The sequence below is a fragment of the Oncorhynchus mykiss genome, chromosome 7, assembly GCF_013265735.2.
Source record: "Oncorhynchus mykiss isolate Arlee chromosome 7, USDA_OmykA_1.1, whole genome shotgun sequence".
In the NCBI taxonomy this organism is placed as follows: Eukaryota; Metazoa; Chordata; class Actinopteri; order Salmoniformes; family Salmonidae; genus Oncorhynchus; species Oncorhynchus mykiss.
The window spans coordinates 58,792,296-58,818,691 of record NC_048571.1 but is presented as its reverse complement, the minus strand read 5'-3'; the positions used below and the strand labels follow the sequence as shown (position 1 = coordinate 58,818,691).

The 26,396-nt window shown below is 42.2% G+C and overlaps 2 protein-coding genes across 4 annotated transcripts in view; both read right to left on the bottom strand.

The window, feature by feature from the left end:
- Window positions 1-2,605: 2,605 nt before the first annotated feature.
- LOC110528087 (striatin-interacting protein 1 homolog) lies at window positions 2,606-13,932 on the bottom strand. 2 transcript variants are annotated; one of them, XM_021609892.2, is made up of 21 exons: window positions 13,724-13,932; window positions 13,019-13,088; window positions 12,839-12,913; window positions 12,611-12,745; window positions 12,342-12,462; window positions 12,131-12,199; window positions 11,941-12,047; window positions 11,725-11,852; window positions 11,431-11,613; window positions 11,083-11,303; window positions 10,871-10,936; window positions 10,097-10,160; window positions 6,187-6,258; window positions 6,005-6,079; window positions 5,801-5,898; window positions 5,591-5,717; window positions 5,312-5,412; window positions 5,137-5,203; window positions 4,835-4,939; window positions 4,513-4,717; window positions 2,606-4,296 (listed from the first exon to the last, which is right to left on the bottom strand). In XM_021609892.2, the coding sequence occupies exons 1-21, from the start codon at window positions 13,832-13,834 to the stop codon at window positions 4,046-4,048; spliced, it is 2,451 nt and encodes an 816-aa protein (XP_021465567.1). In that variant the 5' UTR covers window positions 13,835-13,932; the 3' UTR covers window positions 2,606-4,045. The 2 variants fall into 2 exon arrangements, with proteins under 2 accessions (XP_021465567.1, XP_021465568.1); XM_021609893.2 differs by having other exon boundaries at window positions 2,606-4,293; window positions 13,724-13,920.
- A 4,637-nt stretch (window positions 13,933-18,569) lies between these two features.
- LOC110528086 (S-adenosylhomocysteine hydrolase-like protein 1) overlaps window positions 18,570-26,396 on the bottom strand; it is a 62,264-nt gene continuing 54,437 nt past the window's right edge. For both annotated transcript variants that reach the window (XM_036983638.1, XM_036983639.1), the window contains exons 15-17: window positions 24,514-24,592; window positions 21,899-22,019; window positions 18,570-21,701 (exon numbers count right to left, since the gene is read on the bottom strand). In XM_036983638.1, the coding sequence (XP_036839533.1) occupies window positions 21,695-21,701; window positions 21,899-22,019; window positions 24,514-24,592 (207 nt within the window). In that variant the 3' untranslated portion in view covers window positions 18,570-21,694. The remainder of the gene's footprint in view (window positions 21,702-21,898; window positions 22,020-24,513; window positions 24,593-26,396) is intronic.

The window sequence follows — 26,396 nt, the reverse complement described above, 5'->3', positions numbered from 1 at the left end:
GAGTGGCGACCCATCATTCAGGGCAGGTGGAGATGTTAAGCTAAAAAAGGCCTGATTCACACAGTCTCCTCTGAACACTTGATGTTGAGATGTGTCTGTTACTTGAACTCTGTGAAGCATTTATTTGGGCTGCAATCTGAGGTGCAGTTAACTCTAATGAACTAATCCTCTGCAGCAGAGTTAACTCTGGGTCTTCCTTTCCTGTGGCGGTCCTCATGAGAGCCAGTTTCATCATAGCGCTTGATGGTTTTTGCCACTGCACTTGAAGAAACTTAAAAGTTCTTGAAATTTTCCAGATTGACTGACCTTCATGTCTTACAAGTAATGATGGACTGTCATTTCTCTTTGCTTATTTGAGCTGTTCTTGCCATAATATGGACTTGGTCTTTTACCAAATAGGGCTATCTTCTGTATACCACCCCTACCTTGTCACAACACAAGTGATTGGCTCAAAAGCATAAAGGTAAGAAATCCCACAAATGTACTTTTAACAAGGCACGGCTGTTAATTGAAATGCATTCCAGGTGACTACCTCATGAAGCTGGTTGAGAGAATGCCAAGAGTGTGCAAAGCTGTCATCAAGGTAAAGGCTGGCTACTTCAAATAATTTAAAATATATTTTGATTTGTTTCACATTTTTTGGTTACTACATGATTGTTCTTTCATAGTTTTGATGTCTTCACAATTATTCTACAATGTAGAAAATAGTAAAAAAAAGAAAAACCCTGGAATGAGTAGGTGTGTCCAAACTTTTGAATGGTAATGTACATGTAAACAGAGCTGAAAAGTGACTGGTAGTAGGAATATGTAGATACTTATGGTAATATATACATGTAAACAGGAGTAATAGTGACCAGTAGTAGGATAAGTAGATAAATACTAATGGCAATCAATAATCAATGGATTGCAGCATAACGGAGTAATAAATCAAATCAATAATAATTTTAGCAGTAGCATAGGTTGAGTGGTTAGAGACCTATGGATGAGCATTGAGTCAATGTGGATAGTCTGTGAAAGCAGTAGTTGTTAGCAAAAGTTCACTAAACTCAGTAAAAAAAAAGAAACGATCTCTCACTGTCAACTGCGTTTATTTTCCAGCAAACTTTACATGTGTAAATATTTGTATGAACATAACAAGATTCAACAACTGAGACATAAACTGAACAAGTTCCTCAGACACGTGACTAACATAAATTGAATAATGTGTCCCTGAACAAAGGGGGGGAGGGGGGTGGTTCAAAATCAAAAGTAACAGTCAGTATCTGGTGTGGCCACCAGCTGCATTAGGTGCTGCAGTGCATCTCCTCCTCATGGACTGCACCAGATTTGCCAGTTCTTGCTGTGAGATGTCACCACACTCTTCCACCAAGGCACCTGCAAGTTCCCGGACATTTCTGGGGGGGGATGGCCCTAGCCCTCACTCTCCGATCCAACAGGTCCCAGACGTGCTCAATGGGATTGAGATCCGGGCTCTTCGCTGGCCATGGCAGAACACTGACATTCCTGTCTTGCAGGAAATCACGCACGGAACGAGCAGTATGGCTGGTGGCATTGTCATGTTGGAGAGTCATGTCAGGATGAGCTTGCAGGAAGGGTACCACGAGGGAGGATGTCTTCCCTGTAACGCACAGCGTTGAGATTGCCTGCAATGACAACAAGCTCAGTCCGATGATGCTGTGACACACCGCCCCAGACAATGACGGACCCTCCACCTCCAAATCGATCCCGCTCCAGAGTACAGGCCTCGGTGTAACGCTCATTCCTTCGATGATAAGCGCAAATTCGACCATCACCTCTGGTGAGACAAAACCGCAACTCATCAGTGAAGAGCACTTTTTGCCAGTCCTGTCTGGTCCAGCGACGGTGGGTTTGTGCCCATAGGTGACATTGTTGCCGGTGATGTCTGGTGAAGACCTGCCTCACAACAGGCCTACAAGCCCTCAGTCCAGCGTCTCTGAGCCTATTGCGAATAGTCTTGAGCACTGATGAGGGATTGTGCGTTCCTGGTGTAACTTGGGCAGTTGTTGCCATCCTGTACCTGTCCTGCAGGTGTGATGTTTGGATGTACCGATCCTGTGCCGGTGTTGTTACCACTGCGAGGACGATCAGCTGTCTGTCCTGTCTCCCTGTAGCGCTGTCTTAGGCGTCTCACAGTAGACATTGCAATTTATTGCCATGGCCACATCTGCAGTCCTCATGCCTCCTTGCAGCATGCCTAAGGCTCGTTCACACAGATGAGCAGGGACCCTGGGGATCTTTCTTTTGGTGTTTTTCAGTCAGTAGAAAGGCCTCTTTAGTGTCCTAAGTTTTCATAACTGTGACCTTATTGCCTCCCGTCAGTAAGCTGTTAGTGTCTTAGGGACCGTTCCACAGGTTCACGTTCATTAATTATTTATGGTTCATTGAACAAGCATGGGAAACAGTGTTTAAACCATTTACAAAGAAGATCTGTGAAGTTATTTGGATTTTTACAAATTACCTTTGAAAGACAGGATCCTGGAAAAGGGACATTTCTTTGTTTGCTGAGTTTAAAAGGGGAAAAAAAATCAAGATGTTTGACAGAAATATGTCTTATTCCATTATATAAATAAAGCAAAAACAAGAATGACAGAGCAAGAGGGAGCATTCTTTTTATCCAGTATTTTTAGTCATACAATGTAAAACAGATTGACAAAAGCCATGATAAATAAGTTTTTTTCCCCAACATCTGTTTTCATTTCTCCATCTTAGATTTAATAACCATAAGACCAAAAAAAAAAATTGAAGCAGCAAATAGGTATAAGCACAATGCAACTATAAAATTCTTAAATCTGAGGAGTTATCAGGTGGGCAAAATTGTTCCCTTGAGTAAAAAAAACAAACACCTGTTAGCTTAAGTGAGAACCACAAATAATAACATAGGGCTCATTTAGTTTCTTTCTTCACTCTCTCAAAAATACTGTATACACACACACAATAAAGTACATTTTCCAAGTTCTTATTCAACCAGGTTGTGGAGTGCGCCAGCACGTTTTTCTGTTGCTTTAGGTTAAAACGTTAGTCTGTAAATTTAATTAAAATGTCTTAATACCAAACCAAATGGTCTCCGCCTGGGTTGCATACAGGTATGTGATTCATACAAGCCAATGGACACTCAGTGCGTAGAGTAACAGTGGAACATCAAAAAGGACTCAAAAGCCTGATCAACAGGAGGTTAAAGCAGTAACCATAAGTCAGACACATACTGTACACACTCAAGCAACTCCTCCCTTACAAACAGAACACTTTTTATTTTGAACTTGTTCCTAAGGGTTATCATACTATACTGTAGTGCTTGAAGGGCAAAGTACTGGGCCGCCACCCAGAAGTGGGGTTAAGTGTGTAAGAAGTCCGGAATACAAAGGGTTAACATCCCCACCCTGGGAGGTTTGACAAGGCTGATAAGACCTATAGCACTCTGTAAAAAGGTCCAGTTCAAAACGAAAAAGGGTTCTACATGGGATAAATCTACCCCAAGGTTTCCCCAAACTTGATTCTGGACGTTTTGGTTATTGCCCTATTACTACACAGCTGATTAAACTAACCAACTCATCATCAAGCTTTGATTATTTGAATCAGCTGTGTAGTGCTAGGGCAAAAACCAAAACATGTACCCAGGGGGGGCCCCAGGACCAAGTTTGGGAAACCCTGGTCTAGTGCCTGGATTCAGGGATTATAAATGATTGGTCCAACTGTGCAGGGGAAATGCAGAAGGTCCACATTTAGGTGGCTTTGCTGTTGACCCTTTATCTCCTAAATATAACTTACTGACTTGTTACTCCTCTCTGCATGAGGTGACAACAATGCAAGGATAAGGTTTGTTATTGGGACTCATGTCTGCATCGTTTTCACAAACAAATGCAGTGCTCTATGAATGCTGTCTTTAAGTAACAGATATGCTTGTTCAGCAACATTTGCACTTATAGGAGGTACACTTAAAGAGGTGGGGATATAGACCATTGTTACCACCTTGGGGAGGTGTAATGAAAACCTCCTTATAGCACCACCACCCAACCCCAGCCCTGTCTCATTGCAGTAGCTCTTCCCAGGATATTGGCTTGGAGAAGACCTCTCGCTCCAGCCAGAGGTCATAGTTCATCTGGAAGTCCTCCGGCAGGTCGACACGCTGTCCCAGAACGCTCTGCAGGCAGTTGTCCACGGGCAGGAAGTCAGGGTTGCTCTGGTTGTTGTCGTAGCGGCGGCTGTTGAAGCGCTCAATGTTGGCGCGCAGAGCACACTCCTCTGCCTGGAAATCCCAGGGCCGCGCATCCAGGTCTGCTGTCAAAGAAACATGGAAGCTCATTACTTAGGGTAATGGGGTAACTTGATAAACGTAGGGGTGCTTACATTTAGCAGTTCACAGTCATTGTGGGGAAATGTTTCACGGTTACATCTATGATAGCAGCTATGAGGCTCCCAATCATATCATGTCAATCACTGACTGAAAAACTCAATGGGCTTTTTCTGGGTCGATTTGTGTTGACAGCAACTCACCGTTACCGTAGGCCCAATCGTCATTGAGGCGATGGCGGACCTTCTGGTAGATGGCAGACATGGTCTTCATGTTGCTCTTCCTCCACTGGCGGCCCAAGTACTTGGTTTGCACTTTGAGCAGCTTGAGGACATACAGCTGCATCATGGCCTGTTTGACCTTCAGCGCCCTCTTCAGGATAGGTGCAGACTTGAACACCACCAGCATCTGACAGAGAGAGGTGCAAGGTATGAAATTCTGATCTAAAAGAATCGCAGACTGATGTCTCTCCTAGTGAATAAGAATAACTCTGCATTGTTTTGGGTGGGTGGGTCTCTCCCTCACCATGGTTCTGGAGTGCTTCCACTTGGTCAGCTTGTTCAGAATCCTCAACAGGTTGATACAGGAGAACAGGTTCCTCCAGCAGAACTGGTTAATGTCTCCAGCCTCCTGAAGAACACAGACAAACCAACCAATTGGTACCAACACCTCACCTCCAATGTTTGACTACTGTAACACTTCCATTAGGTACCCTGGTGTTTTCCTCACCTCTTCTACAACAACATTTCCTAGGTGTTTGTTTAAGTTCAGCAGCTCATATTACAATAAGTATTTCAATTATGTGAGGGATGGAGTGTGCAACTTACCAAACTCTCTGCAGTAAGTTCCGGAAGGTCATGCACCACACAGTAAGGGAAGTCCAGCACAGAAATACTGCAGGAGATAGAATGAGAAAGGTGGTGAGAGAGATGATTACTAAAAAAAGGTCACAGAACTTCTTGATCATCTGAGTCTTGAAATGGCTCAAATCAACCAACGTACCTGTTCTTGGCTGTGATGTAAGACATGATGTTCTGGTTGAAGAACTTGAGAATGAGAGGAATACAGTTGGCAAACACCAGGTGCTGAGCCATGTACTCAAACTGTTGAAAAAAATCCCACAAGAAACTGAAGGGTAAGGCAAGGTAAGACCATTCACAAGTTTGAGGTGCTTGTGAGAAATTACCACTCCTATTAAGTGGTTGTCAATACTTGGTAGATGAGGCTAAGTCAGAGTTTGACTGTATTTGGTGACAGTGGTTGAGTGTGGGTTGCCAGTACCTGGTAGATGTGATTGAGTTTGAAGTGTTTGAGAAGCAGCAGCAGGATGGCAGAGATGGCCTTAACAATGATCTCCTTGTGGCGGTTAACATCTACACCAAGCTTCATGCTCTGGAGCACCGTGGTCCTGCAGATACAGTATCAAATCAAACCCTTTCAATTGGAGCTCAACTGAATACAGCTCCCTTTCAAAACGAACAGTTGACTCACGGCATCTCCTCAGGCAGCACATCTGCCAGGATGTTGATGGAGTCTGTCTTGGCCTTGGAGGTGGGGGCTGCCGCCAGCAGGATCTTCAGCAGGGCAATCTGATAGGGAGAAGAGTCACAGGTTAATTTTGCCAAGGGCTTAGAGGTGATAGAAATGGACTGGAGATCTATGTTCATCAGCATACAAGGGGAGCAGAACACTCACCATGTACTGAGGCAAGCTGGGAAGAATGCCCTGGTATAGCAGCTCAGTGGAGCACATCTCCACATCCTCTTCCCCCTATAAACAAACACAATACATTTTTTTTTAAATAAACACTTGTTGCCCTTTCTCTTGCACAGTAATATTCCTGCAGTGATAGGTCAGTGATATGCATTGGCACTCACCCCTGACAATGGAGTTTTCTGAAACTCATCCTCCTTGGCAATCTGAATCTCAGCTATAGAGATGTACTTATGCTGCAAGGAAATGGAGAACACTGTCACGGTCTTCCCACTACCAGTGGTGAGGTCCCTCTCTCATCACCTCACGCCACCCATCCCGCAACAGTGCCAGAGAGACTGGGGGATGATAAACCTGCCCCTCAATCCCAGTGACCAGGCCATTGATAGGGTGCTAGGGTCAGGTTGCTAGAGGGCCAGAAACCTGACAGCCCTTCAAAGGTCAGAGAATCCTCAGTTTCTCTCCAAGTGGACATGTGTAATGGAGTGAGTGGACAAAGTTGAGTTGGTGTAACTATTGTAACTTGTGTTCGCTGTTTACGGTTCCAATCTGTATTGTTAGTTGTTCATAGTAGTTGTGCTAGGTGTTATACAGTCCTTTTCGTACATCCCTATCCCCCTAGAATCGATGTCCACCCAGAAATCGAATGACCATAATAAAAAAAAAAAATCTTCCATAAAAAGCTGTCTATTTAAGTTATAGATATGGTTTTCTGCATGGGCTGCATCTCAATCCGCCAATGTAGGCCTTCCGCATTTGCTGTGGAAGGTGGCAGAGCAACAGTGGTGTTTCTCAGACCAGGACAAAAACGTCTGTAGCATCCGAACGGTTTGGGCTACTAACTATACTGAACAAAAATACAAAAGCAACATGTAAAGTGTTGGACCCATGTTTCTTGAACTGAAATAAAAGATTCCAGAAATGCTCCATACACACAAAAACCTTCTCAAATTTGGTTCACATCCCTATTAGTGAGCATTTCTCATTTGCCAAGATTATGTCACACCTGTCAGGTGGATGAATTTCAAGAAGCTGATTAAACAGCATGATCATTACACAGGTGCACCTTCTGCTGGGGACAATAAAAGCCACTAAAATGTGGAGTTGGGTCACACAACGCCACAGATGTATCAAAAATAAATGACTTGCCCAGTTAAATAAAGGTTACATCAAGTTGAGAGAGTGGGCAATTGGCATGCTGGCTGCAGCAATGTCCACCAGAGCTGTTGCCAGAGAATTTAATGTTTAATTCTGTACCATGAGCCGCCTCAAACCATGTGTAACCTCGCCAGCCCAGGACCTTCACATGTCTTCTTCACCTGCGCGATCATCTGAGACCAACCATCCAGACAGATGATTATACTGAGGAGTATTTTGGTCTGTAATAAAGCCCTTTTGTGGGGAAAAACATTTTGTTTGGCTGGCCCAGGCTCTCCAGTGGGTGGGCCTGGCTCTCAAGTGGGTGGGCCTATGCCCCCCCCAGTCCCACCAATGGCTGCTCACCTGCCCAGTTAACTGAAATCCATAGATTAGGGCCTAATGAATTTATTTCAATTGACTGATTTCCTTATATGAACTGTAACTCAGTCAAATCTTTGAAATTGTTGCATGTTGCGTTTATATTTTTGTTCAGTGTAAGACAGTGCCTTCAGAAATGATTCATGCCCCTCAAACTTTATTTGCCACATGTGCCGAATACAACAAGTGTAGACTTTACCACATTTTGTTGCATTACAGCCTGAATTCAAAATGGGTTAAATATATATTTTTCTCTCACCAATCTACCCGATAATGACAATGTGAAAAAATGTTTAGACATTTTTGCAAATTTATTGAAAATGAAATATATTAGCATCTTATTTCCAATTCACATGACTGGGCAGGTGCACAGCCATTGGTATTCACACCCGAGTCAATATGTTAGAATCACCTTTGGCAGCGATTACAGCTGTGAGTCTTTCTAGGTAAGTCTCTAAGAGCTATCCACACCTGGATTGTGCAACATTTGCCCATAATTATTTTCTAAATTCTCCAAGCTCTGTCAAATTGTTGTTGACCATTGCTAGAAAAACATTTTTCAGGTTTTGCCATAGATTTTAAAGTAGATTTAGGTCAAAACTGTAACTCTGCCACTCATGAACATTCACCATCTTCTTAGCAAGCAATTCCAGTGAAGACTCGGCCTTGTGTTTAAGGTTACTGTCCCGCTGAAAGGTGAATTAATCTCCCAGTGTCTGGTGGAAAGCAGACAACCAGGTTTTCCTCAAGGATTTTGCCTGTGCTTAGCTCCATTTATTTTTTTAAATCTGAAAAACTCCCCTGTCCTTAACGATTACAAGCATACCCATTACATGATGCAGCCACTTCTATGCCTGAAAATATGGAGAGTGGGACTGAGTAGTGTGTTGTATTGGATTTGCCCCAAACATAACACTTTGTATTCAGGACCAAAAGTGAATTGCTTTGCCACATTTTTTTTGTATTACTTTAGTGCCTTATTGCAAATAGGATGCATGTTTTGGAATATGTCTATTCTCTACAGGCTTCCTTTTCACTCTGTCATTTAGGTTAGTATTGTGGAGTAACTCAAATGTTGTTGATCCAGCCACGGTTCTCCTTTCACAGCCATTAAACTCTGTTTTAAAGTTACTATTGGCCTCATGGTGAAATCCCAGAGCAGTTTCCTTCCTCCGGTAACTGAGTTAGGAAAGACACCTGTATCAATACACCCAGTGACTGGGTGTATTGATAGACCATACAAAGTGTAACTAATAACTTCACCATGATCAAAGGGATATTCAATGTCTGCTTTTTTACCCATCTACCAATAGGTCCCCTTCTTTGCGAGGCACTGGAAAACCGCCCTGATCTTTGTGGTTGAACCTGTGTTTGAAATTCATTTATCGACTAAGGGACCTTACAGATAATTGTGTGTGTGGGGTACAGAGATAAGGTAGTCAATCAACAATCATGTTAAACACCATTATTGTACACAGATTGAGTCCATGCAACTTGTGAGTTAAGCAAATATTTACTCCTGAAGTTATTTAGGCTTGCCAACAGAGGCTGAATACTTATTGATTCAAGAGATTTTTCCCCCCCCCCCAAGACAATTTAGAAAAAACATAATGCCACTTTGAAATGATAGGGTATTGTGTGTAGGCCAGTGATAAAAAATCTCTATTTAATATATTTTAAATCAAGGTTGTAACAACAAAATATGGAGTGTGTGAATACCTTCTGAAGGCACTATATGACCCCACTATGGAAAGCTGAGACTCTCCCAAAATCAATGTTTCTTTCAACTTCCCACAAGTGTCACGGGACTCATCTGAAGTTGGTCCCACCAATGTGCCAACTTCTGTCTGTAGAATCCAAACGTTTTGAGCTACAAACTAATGACGCCATCATCTCAAGCCTAGATTCTCACCAACATGTTGATTTGTTCTATGACGCCCAAAAGCTTCACAAGACTCATCAAAACGTAACCAGGAACTGTTATTATTATAATTTTTTTTAATGAATGGAAGTAGTGTTGAGCAAGAAAAAGGGGCTAAATATGGGTCCCACTTTACAATATACTTCCTTTTTTGACAGTTTTTCCATGTATGAATGTTATTCAACGTGTTTTTATGGGCTAAACGGAGTGAGGCAAAACTCAACGTTATATCAAATCAAATATCAAAATGATCCTTGGTACGACATATTAAAACAATTTCACATTAGCTTAGTATAACCCCCCTCAACCAAATGCATAGACTTTAGCGGGATAACAATTATATTGCTTGTGCTACTGTATCCAATTACCCACTCATTGTTTTGCTATCTGTATATATTCATTCATATCATCTCTTTGTACAGAACCACATCCAACTCATATCCTTTGGAAATTAAGTTCTCAATTGTGTGACACTGAGGTTGCACCATTCTTCTGAATAATAACGTGTCAGTGAGTCACAGACCAGCCCAACTTGAGCCGCTCTCTTTCAGGCACAATGCAGGATTATTAAGCAAGAACTAGAACATCAATCCATGTTTAACAATGCTTGAGACATATTGAGAACTGCATAATACCTGCTTCAATGTTCTGATGCTTTCATGGATGGGTCTGGGTAGGCCGACAACTGTATCTGTGTCACTGCAATACAAATAACCACGAAATCTAGGTCAATGATCCTCGACAGGAAACTACTTTTCAAGACAAATAGTAAATCTCTGTTAAAGGGATACTTCAAGATTTGGGCAATGAGCTTGTGGATATCATTTTTATTTATCTGCGTCCAGTATGTAGGAAGTTAAGAGGTAGTTTCACGAGCCAATGCTAACTAGCATTAGTGCAATGACTGGAAGACTATGGTTTGCGCTAGCGCCAGTTAGCAACTTCCTTCAAACACAGAAACATAAAAATGGTATGCACAAGTTCATCTGACCGTGGGTAAGTAGATAAAGGGCCTCGTTGCCAAAATCCCATAGTATCCTCTTGGGCAACCCAACCAAATTCACATAGAAAAGTGTGTTATAGATCTGTTATTCGCATTGAAAGCAAGTCTAAGAAGCTGTAGATCTGTTCTATGTGAGCTATTTCTATACTTCCCGTTCTCAAGTTTTGTTTTGCATCTTTTACTTTGGGTTTTGTACACCAGCTTCAAACAGCTGAAAATAATATATTTTTGGTTTTGGAAAATATATTTCACAGCGCTTTAGAGGGAACAATAATATTCTACACTGTACTTGCTTGTTTTGTCACAAAAAAATTAGGTTAACCATTAGAATTTTAGCAATCTGGCGGAGCGATTTCTGCATAGTGCATCTTTAAATGAAGAAAAAAAAAACACCAATTGAACTTACTTTCCAAGCGTATAGCCAATAAATTTGCTTCTACTTGATTCCAGGAAATGTTCTATGTCCTTTTCCCTGTAAAAGCAAACAAAACAAAAAAATAGTCATACACTATTAGGCACATTATACAAGACACATAAAACCACAAAGTACATCTAAAGACACAGCATTAATCTGTAGCAAATGGTCTTCTCGAGGTCTCCCTCAGCCCCGCACCGTACCTGACTTTGGGTGCCCAGGGCAGACCCTTGGGGAAGTTCACCCTCTCTGAGGGGGGGTGTGGGATGGGCGGGGGCATGACCTCATCCCGCTCCATGGGAAAAGGCTCCACCTCCATGGAGTTGTCATTGTCATCGTTGTCATCCTCATCTTCACGAGGGTCATCTGACTTGTAGGGGTCCTTCTCATTGAAGGCATCCAGGTTGTCCTGTTTTGTCAGGGACTAATGGAGAGGAAAGGGTACTTTTCAAATGAGCCTGACAATGTTACATTGAGCAGGTGTCAAACAGGGGGCTGCCTTCACTTTGTTGCCTTGCATTGAGATTTCATTCAGGCACGGTAGAGGTTACCTTGTGTTCACGACGTGCCCGTTTCTGTTGCTGTTCAATGAGGTCAGAAGCAGAAGCTGGAGGCGATGCTGCCCTCATGCTCCTGATGACCCGGATGCTGTCCTCTGGGAGGGGGGGCAAGCGCAGCTGCTCTCGCTTACGCACCTTAATGTTCTGGAGCTGTTCAAACCCCCCGAGGGTGAACTGGAGAGTATGAGAAGACATGTTGTAAGAGGCTAATATATATACCAGCCAAAAGTACCTGGCTAACACAATAGCCAAAATCAGCTAAATAAGATAAAATCCCTCTCTCACCAGTATGCTCTTCCACAGCAGCAGAAGAACCTTCTTCATGGGGAAGTGGGGTGCGTGGCCACTGCAGAACTTGGTCACCATGCCAAAAAGCATGACAGAGATGGGCTCGTTGTTGTACAGAGGAGAGCCTGGGAGAGAGAGGGGGAAAGAGCAAAGACTATAGTCCAAAATGACTCCTCTACAAAACCCTTCTATCTAATAAAAACACACTCTTACCCAGCTCTGTTTTAAAGGTCTCCCTGGTGGCCCTCCACTCAGGTGAGTCAGCTGGGTCCTCCTGCTGGATGGTCTCCACCATCAGATACATGATGTTGAGCAGCACCCTGAGGAACACTAGCATCAGAGGACTCCAATACACTTGTGTATAACTATATAGAGCTGCAGGAAAGTCCATGTGTAATCTTACCTGAGGTCTGTGCTGTCAGCCAAGGAGATTGCTGGCTTTCTGACTGCACTGCTACAGGCAGCACTGTTACTGAGAGCGAAGAAGCAGAGGAGAGAGAGGGGAGAAGAGGAGAGAAAGAAGAATCAGCTACCTGATTTTGACAACATTTTGTATAGCAAAGAATTTCATCCCAAAAACAATGACATCTCACTGATTTGTAGTTCCAACTTACTCAACCTCCATGTTGAGCAGCTCCACCAGAGCAGTGAAGGTGCCAACATCCAGCAGCAGGAAGATGTTGTACCTCATCCAGTGCTGCACTTCTGCCTCAGAGCTGCACTCTGCAAATGTCCCTGTAGAGCCACAGATAGGAAACATGACTTAAGTGCTGAAACATTGTTTGCTGGCTGCCTCACTATAAAAACATATGGCAACAGCTACCTCTTCACAGGCTTCCTTAGTCAACTTATGCTGCTAAAGCCTTGAGAGCTGATGACCTACCCTGAGCCATGTAAAGGATGGCCCTGGCCACCTTCAGCCTCTTCTCCCTGGTGATCACCTCCAGGCCGTCCAGTAGACGCATGGCGTGAGCTCTGTGTTGAGACACGTCCAGCTCAGTCCATTTATCATCAGACACTGAGATAGGGCAGTAACAAAACACACTCAGTCAGAGGTATTATATAAGCACACTGGAGGAAGACAAAGCATTCAAGTCGATAAGGTATGTACCATGAATTCGGAATTCCTCCTCAAAGCATTTTCTGTTGAGAAGAAATTCTGGTCCTTCAGTGTAACTGTATAGCTCTGGAGAAGATAAGTAGGCAAAGTTGGTACCAAATTCACAAGAGAATATGTCATAGAGGTCACTATTTAAAAAATAATAAAGGAGGTTGTCCAGAAATACCTCACCTGACAGTTCCGCAGACCACTTGTCTGTATCTGCATACTCAAACTCGAGGTCTGGAGACTCAGAGAAGCCCTATGTCGGAACACAGACAAAAATACACTACTGTATTGCTATTTCGGACCACAAAGAGACGAAAATGTGGGCACATTCCAATGTCCGTAGTCTTTTTATTTAGGGAAATATTGTTTTAAGTTTGCAGCCAGATGGAGCAAGTCCATTGCATTTGGATTTGACAGTATTCAATACAGTGAACCCATAGTAGGCTGTAGGATCAAAAGGGGGGGGGGGGATCCGAAGTGCCCTAATATTGTAATATATAATAGTGTAATATATCTACTATAGTAACGAGTTCTGAATAGCAGAAGGCTTGAGCTATATTTAAACAGAAGCTGGATAGCTATAGCAAGTAGCAAACTACTGTAGCAAACGTTACCTAGCTAGCTAACAGGTAGCGTTGGACAAGTGGCAGTTCCGTGTTCAGGGTTAACAATTCTGAAAGCGAGCCACAATTCTTGACTAGCTTACTGTTTGTTGGTCATCAGAACAATTGTAATGGGTGAAAACGGACCACGGGATAAATAAATATCTAGTTAGCATGTATCGGCTAACGCGCTAGTTGCTAGCTACTGTCCGGCTTGTTGCTAGCACAAAACATGCATTTATGATGCAGAACGTAATACAGTAAACCAGTATTTTTTTGTCCTTACCTCCGAGTCTTTTCTTTGATTACGGACAAATTCACCCCTACTTTTGTTGGGTAACATAGCCCTCTGTTTATTGTTAACAATCAATCCACCACCATTACCACCAACGTCCATGTTTGATTGACCAACAAAGTTTTCCTTTTTTGTGTGGCTTTCCGGGTGACGAGACGCAGACTTTCTTCTTCTTCGTGTGAATTTCAGGCCGACTAGACACTGTCTTGAGTACTGCTGCCTTTTGCAGGTTGGAACCCCTTCTATCAAAACTCCATGTAGATCTTGTGCACTATAATCTCTCACACACCAATATTTTTATGTTGCTGCAACTACCACATCAATTTCCGCTCCATCAGTGCAGTGCAGTTGATCACCATGGCTATAAACACAAGAAATCCAACCTTAATAAAACCCAAACTTCTCTGGATCTTTCTCTTCAGGCCTACTCACTGGGGGGGTCCTAGTCGAATACCTCATCCTTGGGCTATCCTCTACTCTCCTTACTGCCTCAGCATATGAAATATTCTTCCCCACTCAAACTCTGGCAATCTCAATGTGTCTCTCTCATACAGGGCACTTCGGATCCTCAGTTGTATGGGCACACCCACAGTTTACACACAGTGATTTCTCAACCCCAACTTCACACTAAAGGTCAACCCAAACCCGAATGCCGAGACCTGTTTGATTGTCATCAGGTCTCGGGTCTATGTAAACTAGCTGATAGTCCTGAGTGGACACAAATGGACCCGACCACAGCTCTGCATAGTCTATAGCATATTTATTTTATGTGAATAAGCTGAATTTATTGACTTATAGAAGACCTAACCAACAAATAAAGACATTTGTTAACCAGAAGAGCAACTAGGATGATAGACATAGTTTTTTTGTCACTCGGTTCTTGTCTAGACCCGTTAGGGTACGGTTTTGGCCTAGGTCTGGTTGTCGTCGGGTCCATTAGGGTTTGAGTCTGAATGTTCTCTGATCCGTTCGAGTCTGGGTCCCTTTTTTAAATTTTTATATTGAGTTCTGGTCTGATTGTCCTCGGGTCCGGGTCCAATTGTTTTGACCCGAGAAGACCTATACTTCACACTCCCTCTGACTATGCCCTCCTCCACACTTTCCACATTGTGGAATCTCCCTTCTACATACTGCTGCCACATGTCCAAATCCTTGGCACTTTGAGCATCATAGTGGGTTCGGAACAAACACCATCACCGAATAGCTAATATACCCTAGCCTGACCTTATCAGATAGAAAGTCCATATCAAAGCTTAAAAAGACAGACAGCGTATTCTCTGTCTCACTATTTTCACCGGGTCTGTGTCTCACTAAACGGCAGGCATCACAAACACCAGGAATATTATTTCTCATCTTAACCACCTTTACACTCAATGCCACCCCACTGATCACTCCTTTGAGCGGTGCCCTGCTCCAGGGAAACAAAGAACGACACAGGTTGAGCCCTGAGATGCATGACGCGGAACACCTGCTGCCTCTGGGCGGAGGATGCAAAAAACATTTATACAAAAACTTTCACAGATGTAACCGTTCCCAGTTTGTCCTTTACCCAGTTTCAAAAAGCAGGAATCCACATTTAAAAAAAAAAATGTCACTCCTACCAGTCCAAAATCATCTCAGGCTCCTCAGGGAAAATATTGGAAGTCTCTACTTCACCCTGGTCAAGCTCACTTCAAAACTTCAAAACTCCAACCCACTGGGCATAGATGTCAATTCAGAGTCTATTCCACATTGGTTCAATGTAATTTCATTCAAATTATGTGGAAACAACGTTGATTCAAACAGTGTGTGCCCAGTGGGATGTCACTCCCTCCATGGTCACCTGTAACAGGAGACAGGAACTCATACTCAGTTGTTGTTTTGTACTCTTTAACACCATTAGGTATTTATTCAGAAGACAGGTTTGAGCCTGGAGCCTTTCTTCCGCCTCTGGTTCATGTCTCGCACTCTCATTCACACCCTCAGCAATCTCTTCCCCGACGCAGACTTACTTACGTATTGCTGCCTTTTACAGTTCGGAGTGTGAATTGAACATTTTTGTCACAAAACAAAATGGAAAAGGAGAAGAAAAGAAACCCCTACACATCACAGCAGGCTGCTGAGTGGATGATGGCTCATAATAATGTCTGGCATGGAGTAAATGGAATGGTATCAAACACATGGAAACCATGTGTTTGTGTTCAATACTATTTCAGTAATTCCGTTCCAGCTATTACTAAGAGCCCATCCTCCCCAATTAAGGTACTATCGGCTGCCTGTGCTACACATATTCAGTACACCCCCCCCCAAAAAATATCCTACTCCAGGCCTGGAAGGATGGAACCACTCCTCTCAAAACTCCCTGTAGATCTTCTGCACTAAAATCTCTTACACCCAATCAGTGCAGTACAGTTGGTAATCATAGCAATAAGCACAAGAAATCTAAAACTCATCCTATCTGGATCTCTCTCTTCGGGCCTACTCACTGAGGAACTCCCAGTCTAATAGCCTTGAAGGGTCAGTGTTTCTCCCTTTCCTCTCTTAACCTGTGAGTATGTCACTTCACTTGATACAGATGTTTATTGGCTATCAGTTCCATTATTTCCTGTAGTATCATGGTCTCTGAACTTGTGGCCTTTATTTTCTGTCTTGCTGTAGCATAAATACTACAAGCAGAGAGCAGACTGTGACTCAAAGCAAACCAATTGGTTTTTCATCCAGAAGCTTACTCCAAGGCCACTGAGGACAACAACAGTGACTTGACCTACTTCCCAGCCTCCCATCTACAGAGTGCATCTTGGAAGGTGGTGGAAATTGTCACCAGTGATTCTCAGCGTTGGAGCCAAACCTGCAGACTCCCCTGAGGGAGAGGGATCACCAGCATTGATGGCACTTGTCGACCTGATGATGTGGGTGGCGATATCTGTTCTGCAGGACCTTGATGGTACTCCAACCTGGACTCAGGGGTAGACGAAACATAGTAAATGTAAATCCGGTATACCCAAATTAGTATATGTTAAGTTTCGTATGCTATGTATTTATTTTGTGGATGTCCATCATCCATTTTGTATGTTACAAATTACAATTTCCAAATGCAAATCATACACTATGTTACGAATTTGAAAAATGATATGATATTGTGGCTAACATTAGTTAGGTGGCTAATGCTAATGTTAGCTAGGTGGCTAATATTAGCTAGGCTAGGGGTTAGGGTTATGAGTTAGGTAGAAGGGTTAAGGTTAGAGTTAGTTAACATGAAAAGTAGCTAAAAAGTAGTAAGTAGTAGCAAAGTTACTAATTAGCTAAAATGCAACCTTTGGGTTGCTAGATGTTTGCGTTATACGCCCACCCCAACCAATCACCCAACTTTAGTTATGGCCCACTAATTTAAGTGTCCCGGATTCTATGTAACCATACCAAACCTAACATATCATACTAATTTAAGTGTCCCAGATGTATGTTTACTATGTTATGCATAGTCTATGAGACCAGGGCTGGGTTTCCCAAAAGCATCATAGCATTAAGGTAATCTTAATTCCAATTAAATGGATATAAGATGATCTTAGTGCTAAGATGCTTTTGGGAAACCCAACCCAGGCTGGGTACTCTGCACTTCACAGATGTTTTAAATGATACAAAGCAGATGCAGGTCATATTCTTCAGGCCTGTGGGGTCAGGAATGTGCACTCCATACTTGATGACCTGCTGAGTGTGGCTGCCCTGGCTGCTGGATATGGTGAGGCTTCTGGGACTGTCATGACAGCGGTCACTCGAAGTGTCCGTCAGCCGATCACATTTGACTGCAAGACTGGACCCTCCTCCGGTATAAACTTCTGCTTTATCGGAGTCCCCTCTTGTCCATGGAGAACTTCTTGGGATTGGTTTTCCAACCATATACACCATTGTGACCAAACTTCTGAACCTAATCTAATGTGGTGCACCAGAGGATTCCACACTCGTCCTGAGGGACTGGCCCTTACTGGATGATCTGGAGAAGCACCTGTCTGACATCCTTGGAATGTCAGTGGCCAGTGGAAAAGAGGTCAACTTATACTTGAAACCAGAAGTTGAAAGAGATATCACCTGTCTGATTGTGAGAGCCATGATGAAGCGCCATCCCAGTGGTTACTCTGGAAGATACCCTGTGAGACCTGGTGACTGTGGAGAGCACTGCAGAGAAGATGAGCACAAAACTGGAACAACTACTGGACCATAATGTGGAGCAGCGGTCTAAGGCACTGCATGTCAGTGCTAGAGGCATCACTACAGACCCTGGTTAAATTTCAGGCTATCACAACTGGCTGTGATTGGGAGTCCCATAGGGTGGCACACAATTGGTCCAGCATCTTCCGGGTTAGAGTTTGGCCGTCATTGTAAATAAGAATTTGTTCTTAACTGACTTGCCTAGTTAAAGGTTAAATAAAACATTATGATGACCTCTTTCTACACATGATTGACACACTTGTGTACATCTTTCCAATTGACCCTGCCATGCCAGTGCTGGGTGAAGATGTGTGGAAGCACTTCTGCTTGGCACAGCAGCTTTGGGTTGTTATCTAAGATGAGTTAGTCAAAGCTCCAAAAAGCAAGTGATCATAAATCACCCAAGGAGGGAGATTTCCTCTGCCGTGTTTGGAGGGCAGTGAAGCAAGTTAACCTATGGCTGCTGTAGACGTATCAGGAGCTAGGACTGAAATACACAGTCATTGTTGGCCCAGTCTTACATTATTTGAAGCAGCCAAATCAAATATTTGTTATACTTTAATCTATATTTTGTCATTTAAAGCAGTGTTAGAAAATATTATGCTAAGTGGAAAACCCCCATACAGTCAGTTACAGAAATAGGACAACATTTTTGCACGAGCAGTTTAATTCAAACACAGAAAAGTTTATTAAAGGGATAGGTATACATCAACCAACAGAAAGCAGAAACAGAAATAACAGCATCGGAGAGCATTCAAGTAAATCAATTTGAATTGAGACTCAGCCAGACTTCACCAAATAATACACAGACAAATAATACATAGTACTGTATAAATCTAACATTATGATTTCATTTGCAAAGCTCAAATAATCAGCTAAAAAGTTTGTTTTGTCGAAACCAGAGATACATAAGCAATTCTCGCATCATGTACGTCTCAGTGATCCTTGCTTCAAATAATAAAAGGGTCAACATTTCAGCTCCTCACACATCACTTGGTTTTGAATACTGTTGTCAACAAGTGAAACTTGTCACTTGGTATATGGTATTTTCGAGATTAAATTATTAAAAATGGTTACAAATCAATCACATAAGCATAATAATTATGTCACTAGAGTTCTTCACTATTTACGTCGGTTGAAGTGAAATTGCAGAGCACTGTTGCATACAACAGCCAAATGACCCTGGACTTGAAAGCTGGTGAGATAAGAACTCTCTCCTGTTAGACAATGTTTCATAAACTGACTATATTTGTCAGTTATTAGGACATCCGGCTAGTCCTTATCGTTATGACAGTATGAATGAATAAAAAATATGGAAGATTCATTTAACTAAAACGGAACTTGATAGAAGCATTGTAATCAATGCAGTGCATGTAAAGGAATTCTGGGCGATCGAGTCATTTTTACTTTATGGCATGCTTTTGGTAGTGCTATACAGACCATACCCAAAATGTACTGTACTTTCAAAAACAATGGTATCTACAAAACAAGTGAATTCAAACTACTTTGTTAACTCACACTGGAAGTAACTTTAAAATATTGACACTTCAAGCAGTTTTGGTACCCCCCCAATAAGTACAAATCTTTATAAGAGACCACTAGATTTGTGCACAGCGATTATATTGCAGAATCAGAACACTGTTGGACAGCTTCCAAAGAGGAAGAGAGCAGACGGACATAATCCTACAAGTGATGAATATGTACAGTAGCAGATGAGTCACAAGGCACTGTCACTTGACCAGTAACCAACGTTACGACGCCAATGTCCCGCCAACAATGTTCTTCTCACGCATAAGTCCTTGCTTGTAATGCCCAACAGCTTTAAGTAGTGCAAAGATGAAAGTGCTTTATCTCACAGTTGCATCAGCGAACATATACACAAATTAAACAGTATCTGTTTCACACAGCTAAAATGGAAGGACAGAAAAGCCTGAAAACCTCAGCAAAAACTAAAATTGTATGCACAGATGTGGTCTGTATTCAATGGACTCAGTGTCCCATGTTAACAGACCAGGGTGACAGTGGTCTGTTAAATGCACAGGTAATACATACATATTATTTACCCTCTGTAATATTATCGGCGGGTGAAATAAAAAAAAACACCATAAAACATGCAGTTTGCAGTCTGATGATGATCATTACTCCACTGAAAAACAACTCTCCCTTATGGAGAGTTGGTTGACTGTGTAAGGTTATTCTTTCTGCTAAAAACTGACAATAGTGACCATGTGATGGTGACATGAAAACACGCAGGTATGGATGTAGAGAACAGAGAAGAACAACATGGTGATTAGGAACATTAAGAGAAAACAGGATTCACGACACAAAAAAATGATACCAGTAACAATAAACTATCAGCCAACTACAATATTTCAAAAATAATTTCAATAAACAAATTTCCACATAATTAGGACCAGAGATGGAGAAATGTCAACTCCACTATTGTCATTTGAGTCTGATAAGACTCCTCTAATGCAAAACATTTCAGTGTTATTACCCTATAACCATGTGAGACTCAATCAAAACCAGTGCCACATTGGATAATCGCTCTTCTGGTTACACATACCTTCCTGTATCTACACGTTGGTGAAGATAACTACATTTCTGTACTGTACATGCATGCATACATGTACGGCTTAGGAGGTTCAGTCAGTAAAAGTAATCATCTTTTCAATTCAATCACATTTCAGCTCTGTTCCAAAGGGAGAGAGGATAGAGCAGTAAAATTAACAGCTGGTAATAAACATCTATGTGGGTATCATGTTTCCAGTAGGAAATGTGACAATGTGTTTAAGGCCCAGTGCAGTCAAACACTTCATTTCCTTTGTTTTATATATATTTCTAGAATAAGGCTGTGGAATTGTTAAAATTACAATAATGCCCTTTTAGAGTAAGCGCTGTTTGAAAAGACTGCCTGAAGTTTCAGCCTGTTTTGTTGGGATGGAGTTTGGCCTGCCTGATGACATCACCAGACGGTAAATTAGTCAATAGACCAATAAGAGAGTTCCAAACCTTTCTGACAATAACAGCTAGTTTTCGGGTTTTCCCCAACCCACTCAGACCACTCCCTGACAGTCCTAGCAAAATTCTTGCTTGAGAAATTGCTCTTTGCTAAGAAGCTGTTTGTTTTCAATTAAAATAGTAAAAAAAAAAAAGAAACAATCGCAGTAAGGTACTTAATTGTGACCCAGAAATGATTAGATATTAAGATACAAACAGCTGCATTGGACCTTTAAATGCAATTGGGACTTTCTAGTGTAGAGGCCATTTCTCCCTGTTCCCCTGGCTGGAATGTAATGATTTGAGAAGCGTGTAGCGACGTCAATGCAGAAAACAAATAAAATCTCAATCACAACGATCCCCTTCCCTACACAATCATTTGGCACAATAATATAAACATAAAACAAACTACTGATTATCCATCAAAAAAAGTGTCTATTCTAGTGGATTGTGGGTATGAAATCAGACTTCTGTAGAAAAAAATACATCTCTAGCAGAGAGCAGAGTTTAAGTGCTTTCAATTAATTAGTCATTCATGGCCAGTGGGATCCTGCGTGCTGGTTTCTTAGAGGAGGTGTGTATTTACAGAACTGATGGTGAAACTAAACACACAAAACAGCAAGTGAAACAGGGTAACATTTACTGAAGATGATGACGGGATAGAGCTTGATTTGAAAACAAAAACTGTCTTTAAAAAATAAAATATAGATTTCATTATCTTCTGGTCATCCAGGCCTTGTCCAAGTCAAGGAGTGCAGAGTTGTGGTCCAGTCATGCAAGCTAATACCTGTGAAACACAAAAATTAACATAAACCTAGCAGTCAAATGTTTGTACTGTACAGCATACAAACCTGTACTTTACCTTAACTCGATTGGACCAATGAGAACATGTATGTTGTGGATGTGGGGATCCATTGCAGATAAATCGTACATAAATCTGATATTTGGGTGTCATTTAAAGGGATCTTAGATGGATGATTGTACCTGTAGTAGTTGGGTTTGAATGGGCCATTCTTGTTGAGACCCAGGTACTTGGCCTGCTCATCTGAAAGCTCAGTCAGGTGGGCATCAAAGGTGGGCAGGTGAAGGCTGGCAACATACTCATCTGAGACAATCACAACACACATACAATTATAAAAATGATAAACAATGTTTTATTTTATTCAATGTAACGATTTGTGTCAACGTAAAGGAATGCCTCACTCATGTCATCAGAGGGCATAAGTAGGGCCTCAGAAACCAGTGGACGTGGTTTGAACAGCTTGTCCAAAACAAGCACTTGTGAAACAGTATCATTATGTCCACACTCGCAGAGGGAGTGATTAAGCAGCTAGAGCAGGAATTGCTGCATGCTGTCAAATCAAATTTTATTGGTCACATACACATGGTTAGCAGATGATAATGCGAGTGTAGTGAAATGCTTGTGCTTCTAGTTCCGACCATGCAGTAATATCTAACAAGTAATCAAACAATTTCACAACAACTACCTTATACACACACAAGTGTAAAGGAATGAATAAGAATATGTAAATAAAAATATATGGACACGCGATGGCCTAACAGCATAGGCAAGATGCAGTAGATGGTATAGAGTACAGTATATACATAAACGAAGAGTAATGTAGGGTATGTAAACATTATATAAAGTGGCTAGTGATACATTTATTACATCCACTTTTTTATTATTAAAGTGGCTGGAGTTGAGTCAGTATGTTGGCAGCAGCCACTCAATGTTAGTGATGGCTGTTTAACAGTCTGATGGCCTTGAGATAGAAGCTGCTTTTCAGTCTCTCGGTTCCTGCCTTGATGCATCTGTTCTGACCTCGCCTTCTGGATGATAGTGGGGTGAACAGGCAGTGGCTCAGGTGGTTGTTGTCCTTGATGATCTTTTTGGCTTCCTGTGACACCGGGTGGTGTAGGTGTCTTGGAGGGCAGGTAGCTTGCCCCCGATGATGCGTTTTGCAGACCTCACTACCCTCTGGAGAGCCTTGCGGTTGTGGGCGGAGCAGTTGCCGTAACAGGCCCGACAGGATGCCTTCGATTGTGTATCTGTGAAAGTTTGCAAGTGTTTTTGGTGACAAATTTCTTCAGCCTCCTGAGGTTGAAGAGGTGCTGCTGTGCCTTCTACACCACGCTGTCTGTGTGGGTGGACCATTTCAGATTGTCCGTGATGTGTACGCCAAGGAACTTAAAACTTTCCACCTTCTCCACTACTGTCTCGTCAATGTGGATAGGGGGCTGCTCCCTCTGCTGTTTCCTGAAGTCCACGATCATCTCCTTTGTTTTGTTGACATTGAGTGTGAGGTTGTTTTCCTGACACCACACTCAGAGGGCCCTCACCTCCTCCCTGTAGGCCGTCTCGTGGTTGTTGGTAATCAAGTCTACCACTGTAGTGTCGCCTGCAAACTTGATGATTGAGTTGGAGGCGTGCATGGCCACGAAGTCATGGGTGAACAGGGAGTACGGGAGGGCTGAGAACGCACCTTTATGGGGCCCCAGTGTTGAGGATCAGCGGGGTGGAGATGTTTCCTACCCTCACCACCTGGGGACGGCCAGTCAAAGTCCAGGACCCAGTTGCACAGGGCGGGGTCGAGACCCAGGGTCTCGAGCTTAATGACGAGTTGAGGGTACTATGGTGTTAAATGCTGAGCTGTCGTCGATGAACAGCATTCTTACATAGGTATTCCTCTTGTCCAGATGGGTTAGGGCAGTGTGATCGCGATTGCGTCGTCTGTGGACCTATTGGGGCAGTAAGCAAATTGTAGTGGGTCTAGCGTGTCAGGTAGGGTGGAGGTGATATGATCCTTGACTTGTCTCTCAAAGCACTTCATGATGACGGAAGTGAGTGCTACAGGGCGATGTTTAGCTCAGTTACCTTAGCTTTCTTGGAAACAGGAACAATGGTGGCCCTCTTGAAACATGTGTGAACAGCAGACTGTTATAGGGATTGATTGAATATGTCCGTAAACACACCAACCAGCTGGTCTGCGCATGCTCTGAGGACACGGCTAGGGATGTCGTCTGGGTCGGCAGCCTTGCGAGGGTTAACACATCTAAATGTTTTACGTTGGCTGCGGTGAAGGAGAGTCCGCAGGTTTTGGTAGCGGGCCATGTCGGTGGCACGGGCGGTTTTCTTTTTGTAGTCTGTGATTGACTGTAGATCCTGCCACATACCTCTCGTGTCTGAGTCGCTATGACTCTACTTTATCTCTATACTGATGCTTAGCTTGTTTGCCTTGCGGAGGGAAGAGCTACACTGTTTGTATTCGGTCATGTTTCCGGTTGCCTTGCCCTGATTAAAAGCTTTCAGTTTTGCGTGAATGCTGCCATCAATCCACGGTTTCTGGTTGGGGAAGGTGTGTAAATCACCACCGATGCACTTGATAATAAACGCGCTCACCGAATCAGCGTATACATCAATGTTGTTGTTTGACGCTATCCGGAACATATCCCAGTCCACGTGATCGAAGAAATCTTGAAGCGTGGAATTGATTAGCTAGCTAGACCATAACATAATTATTATAACTACCACTACAGCCACTATTTCTCTGTATTCTCATGTAACGCTCCAAACAAATGAAGATATAATAAGGACTCACCCATCTTCTTGGGCAGCAAGTAGACATCCTGTTTGTAGCGGCCCTCTGGAGCATTGTACAGCTCAATAAGGGCCAGAGCCTGTTGGAGAAATTAAGCACCATACACAATCATCTGTATACACACACACACACAATCTCAGGAATAGACATATCAATAATCACATTATACAATGTACTTGTGTGAACACATAGAGCCCCGTTACTTTTATTTCACCTTTATTTAACCATGTAGGCTAGTTGAGAACAAGTTCTCATTTGCAACTGCGACCTGGCCAAGATAAAGCATAGCAATTCAACTTACATTCAAACAACATTTTATAAATACCCACACCGTTCCTGGAACCGTCAAATAACCACAGCCTTTTTAGAAATGCCATGACAGCAGTCTAAATATACAGCTGTGCATGTAAATATACTTTTCTTAATGTGCCAAATGAAAGGTGTTATTCGATGCACAAATTGTCACTGAATGAAATATGCACTAGGGGAGATGGCTACACTATGCCATTGCTTCCCCTGTCCTAGCTCTATCTAATCTACATGAGACATGCTCAGTTCAGATAATCCCTCCTTAGCCATTCCCGGGAGGTTTATTATTAGAGATGACACTGAGGTCAAGGCACACTCTCATCTACCACGGTGGCCTAATTATGGGAGGGAATAGACCACATAATAACCCACAGACTCCTATCTGGTAGCTAGTGTTGGGTTGAAAGAGGCAGTGAGGGTCTGTATTACCTGCTGCTATCTGCAGCACTACTTTTTTTAACCTTTTACCTTTATTTAACCTTTTACCTTTATTTAACCAGGAAGGGCTCATTGAGATTTAAAATCTGTTTTTCAAGAGCATCCTGGCCAAGATAGGCAGCACCAAGTCATTACAAAAATTACAGACAAACATGAAAAACTACAAGAAAAAAAAAACATCATAGAATTCACAAGAGTATAACAAAATCAAAAACAGCAAATTAAAAACATTGATAGGTCAGGCAATCAGTCTCAAAATCATTCATCAGTGATTTAAAAATACCAATCTGGACAAGTTCTTCCAGTTTAAAAAGTATTTTGTAAGGCGTTCCAAGACGATGGCGCAGAGTACATAAAAGCCCTTTTACCAAATTCAGTTCGGACATTTGGAACAGTTAGCAGGATAAAGTCCAGCGAACGAAGAGAGTACCCACCACATTTCTGAACAATAAAAATGCCCAAATAAAAAGGAAGTAACCCCAAAATGGCTTTGTAAATAAAAGTATACCCGTGCCTGAGCCTACGAGTGACTAGAGAAGGCCAGCCAACCCTGGTATACAAAGTGCAGTGGTGCATAAGGGTTTTGCAGTTTAAAATAAATCTCAAAGTGCCATGGTAAAGGGTGTCAATTATTCTCAAACACTGAGCGGAAGCATTCATATATAAAATATCCCCACAGTCTAGTAAAGGCATAAATGTAGCTGATACTAGCCTCCTTCTGGCTTCAAAAGAAAAACCGGCCTTATTCCTAAAATAAAATTCAAATTTCAGCTTTAATTTTTTTGTAAGTTGTTGAATATGCAATTTAAAAGAGAGGCCGTCATCAATTAAAATTCCAAGATATTTATATGAGGTTACAACCTCAATCTTCTTGCCCTGAAAGGTAGTAATAGGTGAAAGGTTCAGAGGTCTATTTCTTCCATTAGAAAACACCATTAGTTTTAGTTTTGTCAGTATTGAGGATAAGCTTCAATTGACACAAGGTATGTTGAACAGTATAAAAAGCGGTTTGCAAGTTCTGGAAAGCTTTTGTAAGAGACGAGGCACAACAGTAAATAACAGTATCATCAGCATAAAAATGAAGTTGCGCATTTGACATTTTTGTCTAAATCATTTATATAAATAGTGAATAAGAG

Excerpts from the sequence above, each read along its gene's own strand:
- LOC110528087 (XM_021609892.2), bottom strand. The coding sequence starts at position 13,834 with ATGGACGTTGGTGGTAATGGTGGTGGATTGATTGTTAACAATAAACAG. Across the intron at positions 12,914-13,018 it reads GTGGTCTGCGGAACTGTCAG|AGCTATACAGTTACACTGAA; the intron begins GTGAGGTATTTC and ends TATCTTCTCCAG. Across the intron at positions 5,718-5,800 it reads GTGCTGCCTGAGGAGATGCC|GACCACGGTGCTCCAGAGCA; the intron begins GTGAGTCAACTG and ends CTGTATCTGCAG.